The sequence below is a fragment of the Hemiscyllium ocellatum genome, chromosome 13 (assembly GCF_020745735.1).
Source record: "Hemiscyllium ocellatum isolate sHemOce1 chromosome 13, sHemOce1.pat.X.cur, whole genome shotgun sequence".
Lineage (NCBI taxonomy): Eukaryota > Metazoa > Chordata > Chondrichthyes > Orectolobiformes > Hemiscylliidae > Hemiscyllium > Hemiscyllium ocellatum.
In genome coordinates this window covers 6181322-6196349 of record NC_083413.1, presented here as the reverse complement: position 1 = coordinate 6196349, position 15028 = coordinate 6181322, and the positions used below count along the sequence as shown (strand labels likewise).

General features: G+C 40.0%; 1 protein-coding gene across 3 annotated transcripts in view; it reads left to right on the top strand.

Annotated features, from left to right (window-relative positions):
* xrn1 (5'-3' exoribonuclease 1) overlaps positions 1-15028 on the top strand; it is a 122820-nt gene that overhangs the window by 53781 nt on the left and 54011 nt on the right. For all 3 annotated transcript variants that reach the window (XM_060834508.1, XM_060834510.1, XM_060834507.1), the window contains exons 21-26: positions 2568-2699; positions 3713-3875; positions 6152-6265; positions 8267-8365; positions 9541-9656; positions 10173-10319. In XM_060834508.1, the coding sequence (XP_060690491.1) occupies positions 2568-2699; positions 3713-3875; positions 6152-6265; positions 8267-8365; positions 9541-9656; positions 10173-10319 (771 nt within the window). The remainder of the gene's footprint in view (positions 1-2567; positions 2700-3712; positions 3876-6151; positions 6266-8266; positions 8366-9540; positions 9657-10172; positions 10320-15028) is intronic.

Below are 15028 nucleotides of genomic sequence, written 5' to 3'. Positions count from 1 at the left end.
TTACTAGGATGTTGCCTGGTGTGGAGGGAAGGTCTGATGAGGAAAGGCTGAGAGACTTGAGGCTGTTTTTATTAGAAGAAGGTTGAGAGATGACTTAGAGGGCATATAAGGTAATCAAAGGGTTAGATAGGGTGGACAGTGAGAGCCTTTTTCCTTGGATGGTGATGGCTAGCACGAGGGGACGTAGCTTAAAATTGAGGGGTGATAGATACTGGACAGATATTAGAGGTAGTTTATTTATTCAGAAACCAATAAGGACGTGGAACGCCCTACTGTAACTGTAGTAGACTCACCAACTTTAAAGGTACTCAAGTGATCATTGGATAAACATATGAATAGTGTAGGTTAGATGGGCTTGAGATTGAATCCACAGGTCAGCGCAGTATTGAGGGCTGAAGGGCCTGTACTGTGCGGTTATGTTCTGTTATATACTGCTAGACTTGCTGAATTTTTCCTGCAATTTCTGATTTTATTTTCGATTTCCATCATCCAGTTCTTTTGTTCAGAAGGCTGACAATGGGGAAAAAGTTAAAAAATGAGGTCTGCAGATGCTGGAGATCACAGCTGAAAATGTGTTGCTGGTCAAAGCACAGCAGATCTATTCCTGAGATGCTGCCTGGCCTGCTGTGCTTTGACCAGCAACACATTTTCAGCAATGGGGAAAAAGAGCTTTTTTTCAAAATGGCAGCTAGTGACTAATGAAGTCCTGCAGAGGTCAGTGTTGAGCCACAAACTGTTCATATTGTACATCAACGATCTGGACAGACAACCTTATATTGTTGCTAAGTTTTCAAATGACTCATGGATAGCTGAAGGGGCAGGTTTCATTGAAGTGAGGAGACTGCAGAAGTATTTGGCTAGGAGAGTGGGCAAAGGGAATACAATGTGGAAACGTGTGAGATTATGGAGACACTTTGTTAGGAAGAATAGAGGTTTCGAGTATTTTCTAAATGGGGAATATCTTCAGAAATCTGAAGCACAAAGGATTTGGGAGTCCGACTCCCTTAAGGTTAACGTGCAGGTTCAGTTGGCATTTAGGAAGTTAATGCGATATTAGCATTTGTTTCAAGAGGGCTAAAATACAACAGCAGCGATGTATTGCTGAGGCTGTGTAAGACTGTGGTCAGACTGCACTTGGAATATTGAGAATAGTTTTGGACCCTGTATAGGATGAATAGAACATAGAACAGTACAGTGCAGTACTGGACCTTTGGTCCTTGATGTTGTGCCGGCCTTCTATCGTAATCCAAGATCAGACTAATCTACATCCCTTCATCGTACTAACTTCCATCATAGGTTGGCATTTTGTTTTTGATTTGAATTATTGTAGTCACATTAAGTACAGTGAAAAGTTATGTATTGCGAGCAGTACAGGCAGATCTTAGCAAACAAGAACATACAGATTATATGATGCTTCGTCAGAGCGAGGCGTACAAGGTTATGGATGCACAGGAGGGACACAAAGCAAGATCAATGTTATTTGAAGTTAGAGATGTCCATTCAGCTGACTAACAGCAGCAGGAGGGTCCAGATGAGATTCATAATAATAATTCCAGGGATGAAGGGCTTGTCATATGAGGAGCGGTTGAGGACCCTGGGTCTGTACCCGATGGAGTTTAGAAACCTGAAGAGTAAATCTGACGGAAACTTACTGAATATTGAAAGGCCTGGATAGAGTGGACATGGAGAAGATGTTTCCACAAGTAGGAAAGATTAGGAGCCGAGGACTCAACTTCAGAGTAAAGAGATGACCCTTTAGAACTGAGACCTTGAGGAATTTCTTCAGCCAGAGGGTGGTGAATCTGTGGAACTTATTGCTGTAGAGGGCTGTGGAGGCCAAGCTATTGAATGCATTTATAACAGCTCTTGATTAGTCAGGAAATCAAGAGTTACAAGGAGAAGACAGGAGAATGGGTTGAGAAACAGCCGTGACCAAATGAGGGACCAAACAGTCTACTTTTACTCCTGTATCCTTTAGTCTTGTAAGTCTGTTATGTTGTTTAATGCAATTTTAAGGCACTTTAAATTCATAAGTCCAAATACGTCATTGCATTAAGGCGGAATCACGAACTACACAAAAGCTTGGAAGAGCATTTCAACAACAATATGAACCAAAGCTCTCCTATTAAAATTTGTTCTGTTCATGCTGTTGCTCACTTAGTTATCTTTTTGGCTTTAAATGTTGGCAAACAAACATTGACCAGAAGATACTGCTATGTCTTTGCAACTAGTCCACATCTGAGTAACTGCAGCACTCACAAGCTTTTTGGAATGTCACATGTTAATGTATTTCCCAGGAAATGTTTCTTTCGATCAAGAACTGGAATGAATAGGAACTATGTCACTTTTACTATCAGATCATTGTGTTGCTCTCTCATTAGAGAGAAAGAGGACTGGTGCTGGTTTAACTTGGGGGTCACCATACCTCAGGTGAGGAGAGAGGTTGAAAAGGAGAGTCCTTCATGGTAACCTTAGCTGGTGTGGGAATTGAACCCATGCTGTTGACATTACTCTGCATTGTAAACCAGCCAGCTGAGCTAACCCTAATTATCTGACTGACTTTATAGATATTATTTAGAAGAACCTGCAGGTGTTCAGAAGGTATACACTGAAAAATCTCCGCCACCTACTAAAGTGGTTTACCTTGGAGGCACTGAACAAAGCATGTGGCACAAAGAAGTACATAATGTAACTGAATTGTAAGTATATATACGCATGTCAGATTATTTTTCATATTATTTAAATACATACATTTTAGCCAGAAAGTTTACAAAGGGAAGCAGTGTCGCTCAGATAAGGATAAACCTGACCAGTAAGAATCAAGTAAGTAGAATGTCTCTTTTTTCACATTCCCCTTGCTTTCACTTTATTCTGTCCTTCTGGAATTATCCAGTCAGTGTTAAAGGGCTAATTGCACCTTACTCATGGGGGCTCATTGCCATCTGTTAGTGCAATAAGGTAAATCACTGTCATTCATTACAGTGTTTGGTTGGGACAGCAAAATGCAGCATGGGCAGATATAGTGATATAATTGAAGCACTTTCTCAACCGAGGTTAGTAAAATATTTATTGACAGGTTGAAACAAAGTTGGAGAGAAGCTTACCCAGAGTATTGACCTGTTGGGCTAAGTGGGCTGTTTCTGTGCTGTGAAATTGTATGTAAATTCCATGTGTAGAGAATGCAGAATTTGAGCCTTTTGTCTCCACCAGCAGGAGCTGAGCGGCACTGCAGGTTATAAAGTGCATATGAACAGTATATTGAAGTACTGGCAGCACTACATATATCTTTTAACATAGCTGTAGAAAGGTTTTAGTTTGAGGAAAATGATGCACAGTATATAGTACGAGGTAAAACTAGCTATTGAGAAGGCTCATAGAGTACTTCACTTTCACTTTGATGTTTCCTCCCATTATTGAGGGTAAACAATAATAGCAGACATGCAGAATATGTTTGAACCTTTACTTGGAATGTAAATTATCAGATATATTATGTTTTGAATAGCCAAATAAACTCATGCACTAATTATAAAACTTGCTGCGTAACTACATGCCATGGTGGCTTGTGTACATTGTTCTGGTATCACAGCAACCCTGCTGCATGGCATGATTGATTAATTAACTTTCTTAAGGCCTCTATCCACATCAGCTAAATTTATTTACTATTTTTTGAAGATTTTTAAATCCATGTCTTTTTAAAACAAAAACTTTTCAGTTACCACAAAAGGAAAGGAATCCTCATCAATGAAACGTCGGTGCTTGTGTATGCACAGCTTCTCACTGGGCGTCGATACGTATTTGGCCATGATGGTGAAGTTACCTTAGAGAAGGAATGGTCAAAGCAAGTACTACCATTTGCTCACCAGACCATTGTGAGGGTACGGATTCAAAAATAAAGAGTTCAGTGTTGCTAATCAAATAATATTTTGCTTTGTTTGTCAGTGTGGTGTTTTAACACCTTGCTGTGGTTTTATTGGTTCTTTAAATATAATCTTATTTTGGTATGTACAACAATTACTAGAGAAGTTAAGGTTTGCATTAGGTTAAAAGAAGCAGCTTCCAAAGTTAGAAGCCCGAAGATTAGAAGAGTTTATTTTTTGTTTTAAAAAAATGACTAAATTGATCAGGAAGGACAAATTAGAAGTTGAATCTAAACTAGTGAAATTTATTAAAGCAGATTTCAAGAATGTCTCTCTTGGAGGCAAAGGTAGAGAAATTATATGGGGGAATAAGAAAATAGCAGAATAAGTGGCCTAAGGCATGGCAGATGTGGTATAACATGGTTAAATGTGAAATGATGCACTTCAGTGTGAAAAACAGACATTTAAATAGTGATAACTTGGCAAGTATGAATGGACATAGGGATCTGGGTGAACAATTAGGGTGGCAAATGGTATGTTGGCCTTCTTTGCGAGAGGTGGAGTGTTCAGAAGTAGGGATGTCTTGCTGCAGTTAAACAGAGCCATTGAGACTGCATATGGATTAACGTGTGCAGTATTGGTCTCCCTACATAAAAAAGGATATATTTGCTAGAGAGGGAGTACAGTGCGTGCTCACTCGGTTGAAACTGGGGAAGGTAGAATTATCCAGTGAGAAGAGATTAGTTCAATTGGGACTGTGTTTACCAGAGTTTGGAAGGATGAGAGGAGATCTGATTCAGATATGTCAGGTTTTCATAGGACTGGACAGCTTGGATGTTGGGAAGATGATCCCCCTGGTTGGAGAATCTCCAACCAGGAGACACAGTTTTAGGATATAGAGGAGGCCATTTAGGACTGAGATGAGGAAACATTACTTCACTCAGCAAATGATCAGTCTGTGGAACTTGCCACCACAAGAATCTGTGGAGGCTGGGCCACTAAGTATACTCAAGAAAAAGATTTGATAGGTTTTAAATATTAAAGGCATCAAGGGCTTTGGAGAGAAAGTGGGTTTTTGGCGTTGAGAAAGAGACTCAACCATGATCATATTGAATAGTGGAGCATAATGAAAAGTCTGTTCCTCCTAGTTTCTAATTTTCTGTGTTCAACGCATATACTTTGTTCTGTGTCACAAGAAAAAGCACACAAAATAGCAGAAATTGAGAAACCATGGATCTATTAAGAGAGAAACTTAGAGTAATTAGTTTTAGTGAAGTTTTTCTGACTAAAATCTGACATGTTTAAGTTTCTGATGACCTACATCTGAGAGTCTTAGGAGGTGGCCACAGTGGTGTTGAATGCAGAAAATGTAACGAGCCGAATAGATAAACTGGAATTAATTGATGTAGATAAGATAAATTACATAGAAATGACTTAAGTGAAGGAATATATTGTAATGTATTCAAGTCCCAAAGCTAGGTGGGAATGTAAGTTATAAGGAGGAGATATAAGGATAATGAGATGAGCTAGAAAGCTAAAAAGCTGTAAGGATAATGAGATGATTCAAATGACTGGGAAAGAATGTAAGTTGGGATCTTTTGAGTGAAATTGGAAAAGTGGAATATTTCTTAAAGAATGGCAAAGTGATTTGTGTGTGCCCTCTCATACAGATGGACAAATGAAATGTTAGTTTTTATTGCAAAGGACTTTGGAGATTAAGAAAGTCTTACTGCAATTAAATAAGACTTTGGCAAGACTTACATGGGGTATTGTATATAGTTTTGGCGTATTACTTTTGGAATATTCTTTTTGGATTAGTGCAACAGTGGTTCATTGGATTGTAAAGATTGGGCCAAAATTTAAACTCTTAGTATGAGAACTGACTCATTTAAACATATAAAATTCTTAAAGCTTTGGCAGAATAGCTAAGAGTCTATCTTCCCTGGTTGGAGTGTCCGGAATCTTGAATTATAATCACAGGGGAGGGAAGTTGACCATTTAAGACTGAAATGTGTAATCATCTCTATATTGTGAGGGTTGAATCTTTGGATTCTCTAGCGCAAAGATCTGTAGATGCTCACTTGCTGAGCCTGTTGAAGACAGACATTGAAAGAATGAAGGGTTATGACGAGAGAGTAGGAGGTCATGATCATAATGAATAATGGAATAGGTTTGAGGGGCCATATGATGTACTCCTCATTCTTGTGTTTTATTGATAGGTTATAATTCTGATTGTGAAACTTATGAATTGTCTGAAAGTGATTTAATAATTTCTAAATGAACTTTTTTTTCAGAACCTTAAATCATTTGATTCCAGTTTCTCTCACTTCAGTTCATTGGACGAATTGTTTCCACCCCGGATTAAGGTGTTCATGATGGGAACACCCTACTATGGCTGTATGGGAGAGGTCAGTTAATTTTGGAACAGGAATTCTAACATTGTGTGGGTTATTTGTTGTTATAATGAAGATGTACTTACTTCAGAAATAAGACTGTTTAAAATTGTTTGGAAATTCCATGATTAAGCTTTCTAGCTTTACTTAAAAAAAAAAGTTTTACTTTCTTCTTTCAGTGCTTCAGTGGATATACAGGGTGAATAAAAATTAGGTCTTACCTGACCATAGGGCTTCTCTCTCATTTGAGAGAGACAACTGCTGGTGATTTAACCTGAGGATCAACACATCTTAGGCAAGGGAAGATTGGATTAGATTAGATTCCCTACAGTGTGGAAACAGGCCCTTTGGGCCAATCAGTCCACACTGATCCTCTGAACAGTAACCCAACCAGACCCATTTCCCTCTGACCAATGCACCTCACACTATGGGCAATTTAGCATGGCCAATTCAGCTGACCTGCACATCTTTTGGGAACTGGAGCACCCGGAGGAAACCCACGCAGACACGGGGAGAATGTGCAAACTCCACACAGACAGTCACCCGAGGCTGGAATCAAATCTGGGACCCTGGTGCTGTGAGGCAGCAGTGCTAACCACTGAGCCACCATGCCGCCCCACAGTGGCTTAGAAGTTGAGTAGGAGAGTCCTTCGCGGTAAACTCAACTACTGCAAGAATTGAACCCACGCCATCACTCTGCATTGCAAACCAGCCATCCAGCCAACTGACCTAAACCGATGCCCATAGGCATCTTAAAACCCTGAGAGGTCCTAGTTTCATTTACCAACCTTTTGATCTTGACTGGAATACTAGCATATGTGCAGCAGAAAACAACTCCACTTTTGGAATCATGGAGTGGGGCTGGAATGAGGATACATTTATCAGGTTCCTGATCACTGTGTTGAAACTCTGGCATGGAACTGGAGAAAAGGATAGTGATCGGTTGTGGTGTCCCCATTTAAATAAAGCCTGCCAATACTCACTGACGTACTCCTATGTGAATAGTGATCATTTCAGTACGGTATTGATATGGAATCCTTACCCATAGGGCTGTATTTTAGCAATAGACTCCAATCGTAATATGCCAGTCTATTTATAAACACATGAACTTGGGTAGTTTGCATTCTGTATTAGCTTTACATGCATTGATGAAATTGAGTTTGCGCATGAGCAAACAGATGGGAACTGCGTCAGTATGTTTAGGATATTATTACATAAATATATCAAAGCACCGTACTTCAAATGAATTACTTGACTTGGATAGGCATATGTGACAGCCATATTCTACTTAACAAAACCCAACCCAGCAAGCATAGATAGTGCTAATCAGTCTTCAGCATTCAGTTGAACAGGAATTTGTGATTCGGTTTAATGTCACATTGCTAGGTTGACATTGCTGACAGTACAGCATTCACTAAGATGTATTGATGTGCTATAATGTGTTAGAAGTAGATCATGAAGCCTGTAATATTTTGATAACAAAACAAGGATGCTTTAAACGAGCCTACTTGACATTCTGCTTTAAGCATGAGTGAATCTATTTTCAGTTCTATGTTAGTTTAGTCAGGTGGCAAGACTCTCAGCTGAGTGAAATGATTGAGATTCAACCTTCATTCCAAGACTTGAATGCATAATCAAGGAAAACTTCATTACAGTACTGATGGGCTGCTACATTATTGTAGAGGGCCATTTTTCAAATCTCTTGCCCAATACCACCTGACAGATTTTGCTCATCATTTCTCACATTGCCATTTGTAGAATCTTGCTCTGTGTGAATTGACTGTACTATTAAACTCGAGAGCAGTGATGACATCTCAGGAAGTCATTAATTTGATGCACATTGCATTCGTTTTAAATACAAGCTTTTTAATCTTCTTCCTATAACTGTTACTGTTTATAATCATTTTCTTAGATGGATTGTAAGGCAGTAAAATGAGACACATCAGGTCAAGAACATGCTTGTAACATTCTAAATCAAAAGTAACATCTGAAGCTATAACTTGAGTATTTTAATAGGTTCAAGACTCTTCTGATGTTGTGAAAGATGGCCGAATCCGTGTGGTTTTCACTGTTCCATGTGAGCCACAGCTAGATGGAATCATACAAAACCAGCACGTAAGTACAAAACATTCATTTGTTGACTGTCCATAAAACCCGCTGTCAATAAGTCTTTTAGCAAAGTTGGTTGACCTGAAATTTCTACATAGGTACTTTACAGACACAACAGTTAAAACACTCTACATTCTTTCCCACAATGGGGTTTAATATCTTGTGGATTCCATCTGAGTCTTGTTCACCTATTGTATTGTTCATTTAAAAGTTGCATACTTGCATCGTAAGCATATGTAAATTTTCACAGCAATTTGCAAGAGACAATTATGTGCCACACCTAGACCAAAAGATAGCTATGACGAACAGAAGTAGGCCATTTGGCTCTTCGAGCCTGCTCCACCATTCAGTATGATCATGATTGATTATCCAGTTCAGTTCCCTGTTCCCGCTTTCTCCCCAAGCCTTTTGATCCCTTTAGCCCGAAAAATTGTATTCGTCTCTTTATTAAATACATTTAATGCTTTGACCACAACCAGTTTCTGTGGCATAGAATTCCAGATACTCACCACAGTCTGGGTGAAGAAATTTCTCCTCACCTCAGTCTTAAATCACTATCTTTGCCATAGACTTGACCGTAGATTTTGGATTCCCTGGTCATCGGGAACATCCTTCCTGCATTACCTTGTTTTGTACTGTTAGAATTTTATAAGTTTCTATGTGATACCTCTTCTCCTTCTAAACTCCACTGAAGATACTCCTAACTGATCCTGTCTCTATTTATATATCAGTCTTACCATCCAAGAATCAGTTTGGTAAACTTGTGTTTCACTCCCTCTACTCCCAGAACATCCTTCCTGAGATGAGGAGACCATACCTGTGTATAGTACTCCAGGTGTGATCCCACCAAGGCTCTGTATAATTGCAATAAGACATCCCTGCCCCTGTGCTCAAATCCTCTTGCTGTGGAGCTGAGCATACCATTTGCCTCCTTCATCACCTGCTCTGGATCTCCTATCTCTTCCACTTTACATGGAGATTATGCCACTCTGAGTAAATGTCAAACCTAATTGTCCATGGACTAATTCTTTAATCGTTTCTTTGGTTGTATTCTAAGCATTCTTAAACATTGAAGCAGAACTATTTATTTCAGGAATTTTCACAATGAGAACTATAATTAATAAATTAATTCTATTTCAAACAAGCCGTTTCATATCTAAGAATATTTTACTTTGTTCCAGAAATATTCCACAAAATATAACCCTGGATACGTTTTGGCCAGTCGACTTGGAGTTACTGGGTATCTTGTTTCAAGGTTAACAGGAAGTTTATTTATTGGGAGAGGATCAAAGCAAAAGTAAGCACGCCTCCTTTGATACTTCCTATGTGCTTTCCGTTGATTTTCTATCGCTGCAAAATATTTGCATGTAAATTATATAATGATAGCAATATTGGCTGTGTCCACGTGACAGAATTGGATTAATCATCATGGTCTGTGATTGTACACTCAAGAATACTCTATTCAAGACTTGCATCACAAAATACTAGTTAGTAATTCGGCTTTCTGATTTAAACTTTGTTGAGGAGATGGAAGTTTTGTTAAACGTATTTTCTGCACATAAAATGTGCTACAGCTGTCATTTTAGGCTAGTAAGTCTGCAGGTTGGGATCAAGATAAATTTTGATTTGGGTTCATTAACAGGTTAAGGGCCGGTAAAATTCCTGAGGTTGAAATGTCATCAATGTGCCTAGGACCTGTCTCATCCAGAGCACAAATGACAATACCAGTCAAATGTGAAATGAATCCTTCGGGTGGAATTGCAATATGTAAATGCTACTTGGTTTAATCAATGTAATACCTTCATTTTCCCAGTCCTCTTGGAGAGCAGAAAATAAATGTTGGCCTGAATCTGAAGTTTAATAAAAAGAATGAAGAAGTACCTGGTTATACAAAAAAAGTTGGGAATGAATGGCAGTATTCTTCTGCAGTTGAAGAAATTCTGAATGAATACCTAGAAAGGTAAATTAAATTGTATGCAATTAATTGTTTTATTAATTGTAATTACATAAAACATAAGAGCAGAATTAAGCCATTCAGCCTATTGAGTCTGCTCCATCGTTTGATCATGGCTGATACATTGTTCAACCCCATTCTCCTGCCTCTCTCTGTAACCCTTGATCCCCTTACCAATCAAGAACCTGTCTACCTCTGTCTTAAACACACTTGGTGACTTGGCCTCCACAGCCCTCTGCAGCAATGAGCTCCATACATTAGCCACCCTCTGGTGAAGAAATTCCTTCTTGTTTCAGTTTTGAAGTTGTGCCCTTGGATCCTAGGCTCTCCAACTACTGGGAACATTTTATCTACATCCACTCTATCCCGATCCCTCCCCATTGTGTAAGTTTCAATTGCATCGCCCATCATCCTTCTAAACTCCATTGAGTTCAAACCCAGAGTCATCAACCACTCACGATATGAGAAGTCCTTCAGCCCGGGATCATTCTTGTAAACCTCCTCTAGGTCCCCTCCAAAGCCAGTACACCCTTCCTTTGATACAGGATCCACAATACTGCTCACAATATTCCAAACCCTGTCTGGCCAGAGCCTTATACAACCTCAGCAGCACATCTCTTCTGCTATTGTGTTTTAGCCCTCTTGCAATCAGTGCTAACATTGCATTTGCCTTCCTAACTGCCAACTGAACCTGCATGTTAACCTGAAGAGAATCCTGAACTAGGACTCCTAACTCACTCTGTCCTTCAGATTTCCAAAGCCTTTCTCTCGATTATTCCTACCAAAGTGCATGACCTTACACTTTGCCACATTGTATTTCCATTTCCACATCTTTACCCACTCTTCCAGCCTGTTCAAGTCCTTCTGCAGCCTCCTAACCTCCACAACATTGCCTTCCCTCCACCTATCTTTATGTCAACTGCAAACTTAGCAACAAATGCCCTCAGTTTCTTCATTCACTTCTTAATATATGATGTGAATAGTTGTGGTTGCAACACGGACCCCTGTGGAACTCCACTAGTCACTGGTTGCCAGTCTGAAAACAAACCCTTTACTGTCTGCATTCTGTCATTTACATAACTAATTTAGATGCGAGCATAAGAGATACAGTTAGTAAGTTTGCAGATGACGCCAAAATTGGAGGCGTAGTGGACAGCGAAGAGGGTTACCTCAGATTATAACAGGATCTTGACCAGATGGGCCAATGGGCTGAGAAGTGGCAGATGGAGTTTAATTCAGATAAATGCGAGGTGCTGCATTTTGGGAAAGCAAATCTTAGCAGGACTTCTACACTTAAGTGTCCTAGGGAGTGTTGCTGAACAAAGAGACCTTGGAGTGCAGGTTCATAGCTCCTTGAAAGTGGAGTCGAAGGTAGATAGGATAGTGAAGAAAGCGTTTGGTATGCTTTCCTTTATTGGTCAGAGTATTGAATACAGGAGTTGGGAGGTCATGTTGCAGCTGTACAGGACATTGGTTAGGCCACTGTTGGAATATTGTATGCAATTCTCGTCTCCTCCTTATCGGAAAGATGTTATGAAACTTGAAAGGGTTCAGAAAAGATTTACAAGGATGTTGCCAGGGTTGGAGGATTTGAGCTACAGGGAGAGGCTGAACAGGCTGGGGCTGTTTTCCCTGGAGCCTCGGAGGCTGAGGGGTGGCCTTATCAAGGTTTACAAAATTATGAGGGGCATGGATAGGGTAAATAGACAAATTCTTTTCCCTGGGGTCAGGGAGTCCAGAACTAGAGGGCATACGTTTAGGGTGAGAGGGGAAAGATATAAAAGAGACCTAAGGGGCAACTTTTTCATGCAGAGGGTGGTACATGTATGGAATGAGCTGCCAGAGGAAGTGGTGGAGGCTGGTACAATTTCAACATTTAAGAGGCATTTGGATGGGTATATGAATAGGAAGGGTTTGGAGGGATATGGGCCGGATGCTGGCAGGTGGGACTAGATTGGGTTGGGATGTCTGGTCGGCATGGACAGGTTGGACCGAAGGGTCTGTTTCCATGCTTTACATTTCTGTGACTCTATGACAATCCTGTATCCATGCCAGTAACTTGCCCCTCACACCATGGGTTCTGATCGTACTTAGCAACCTCTTGGGTGGCACTTTGTCAAAAGCCCTTCTGGAAATCCAAATAGATCAAGTCCCCTGGCTCTCCTTTGTCTAACTTGCATGTTACTTCCTCAAAGAATTCTGACAGATTTGTCAGGCATGACCTCCTCTTGATTCAGCCCTACTTTACCATGCACTTCCAAGTACTCTGCAATCCCATCCTTACAAATGGACTCTGAAATCGTCCCAATGACAGAGGTCAGACTAACCAGCGTATCGTTTCCAATCTTCAGTTTTACCTTATTTATCTGGTGCAAACTGCTTCTTGTAAACGAAAGTGTGCTTTTGTAGAACTGAAACTATCTTGGCACCCAGTTACAACATTGAATCCAAACCTCATCTTCTAAAATGTGGCAGGATTCATTCGTTCTTAAGTATTCCACCCCATGGAGGATTTGGTCTGTACATATGTACCTTTTATTATGACCTTGACTGAAGGGTTTACCACTGCTGGTATTATCAGGATTGTTACTACAACTGGCTAAAATGCTTAAAACCTCACAATGCTAAAATTTCAAATTCACATTAGCTGTGGACTCAAACTCAAGTCACCATTTGAAATAAGTGCAGGGTAGCGACCAGTATTCTTTTGAAGGGTAGGTCGTGCCTCACAAACCTTACTGAGTTCTTTGAGAAGGTGATCAAACAGGTGGGTGAGGGTTGGTGTGGTGCATATGGATTTCATTAAAGCGTTTGATGGGGTTCCCTATACAGAGGCATGGGATTGAGGGTGATTTAGTGGTTTGGATCAGAAATTGACGAGCTGAAAGAAGACAAAGGGTGGAGGTTGATGGGAAATGTTCATCCTGAAGTTCATTTACTAGTAGTGTACTGTTAGGATCTGTTTTGGGGCCACTGTTGTTGGTCATCTTTATAAATAACCTGGATGAGGGCACAGAAGAATTGGTTAACAAATTTGCAGGTGGCACTAAGTTTGGTAGAGTTGTGGGTAGTGCTAAAAGATGTTGCAGGTTACAGGTGGACATAGATAAACTGCAGAGCTGGGCTGAGAGGTGGCAAATGGAGTTTAGTGCGGAAAAGTGAGAGTTGATTCACTTTGGAAGGAAGAACTGGAAATACAGAGTACTGGGCCAATGGTAAGATTCTTGGTAGTGTGGATGAGCAGAGAGATCTCGATGTCCATATCCATAGATCCCTGAAAGTTGCCACCCAGGTTGATGAGGTGTGTTAACTTTTATTCGTAGAGGGATTGAATTTCAGAGCCATGAGGTCATGTTGCAACATTACAAAACTCTGGTGCGGCCTCACTTGGAGTATTGTGTACAGTTCTGGTCATTGCATTATAGGAATGATGTGAAAGGTTTCAGAGGAGATTTACCAGGATGTTGCCTGGTGTGGAAGAAAGGCTGAGGGACTTGAGGTTGTTTTCGTTAGAGAGAAGAGGGTTGAAAGCTAATCGAGACATACAAGCTGATCAGAGGATTAGATAGTGAGAGCCTTTTTCCTTGGATGGTGATGGCTAACACGAGGGGACATAGCTTTAAATTGCTAGATATAGGGCAGATGTTAGAGGTACTTGCTTTACTCAGTGAGTAGTAAGGGCGTAGAATGCCCTGCCTGCAACAGTAGTAGACTCGCCAAATTTAAGAGCATTTAAATGGCCATTGGATAAACATATGGATTATAATGGAATAGTGTAGGTTAGCTAGGCTTCAGATTAGTTTCGCAGGTCAGTGCAACATCGAGGACTGAAGGGCCTGTAATGTGCTGTAATGTTCTATGTTCAATGTTTTTCTCTGAACAACATTGTTAAATCATATTATCTGATAGATATCTCATTGCCCTTGATGTATGCAGATTTCTTATGTATGTCCTGCATTGACATTTCAGAAGTAACTTTTTGTGAACACCCAATCAATTGATTTGAGAGTTTGGATCTTTTTATTCATTCAGAGAATGTGCACATCACTGGCCAGGCCAGCATTTGTATCACCCATCCCTAAATGTTAAGAGTCAGGCATGTTGCTGTGGGTCTGGAGTCACATGTAGGCCAGACCAGGTAAGGATGGCTGTTTCTTTCATTAGTGCACCAGATGGATTTTTTGACGATCAACAACAGTTTCATGGTTCTCATCACACTTGTTTAATTTCATGGTTTTATTCAAATCAAGTTCTGTGATAGGATTTGAACCCAGGCCCCCATCACGTTACATGGTTCTATATATTAATAGTCCAGGGATGATAATGCTAGATTATTGCTGCCTGTTCTTGGTCAACACAACACACAATTACCCAACACATGAACACATTTTATACCGTTCTCGTTATACTAACTGGGACATAAGAATAATGATTAACATTAAATGAATGAAGCAGGGTGGGGGAAGTTTTTTTTTGCTTTGAGTTACTAACTTTTATTTCTGAAATGCTGGACGTTTAATTTTTCTATTGTCTAAGATCTTGTAACTGAAGAAGCTGTGCGTAGATACCTTTGTTTCTAAGTTGGCGCTGTAATTGGCGACGCCTAAACTTTGCACTGTGCTCATTGAGTATATATGACAATAAAGACCAATTTTAATTCTAAATTCATGTTTCTGTACTGTAAGTTCATCAATGTACCGTACTCCCTTCTCTAA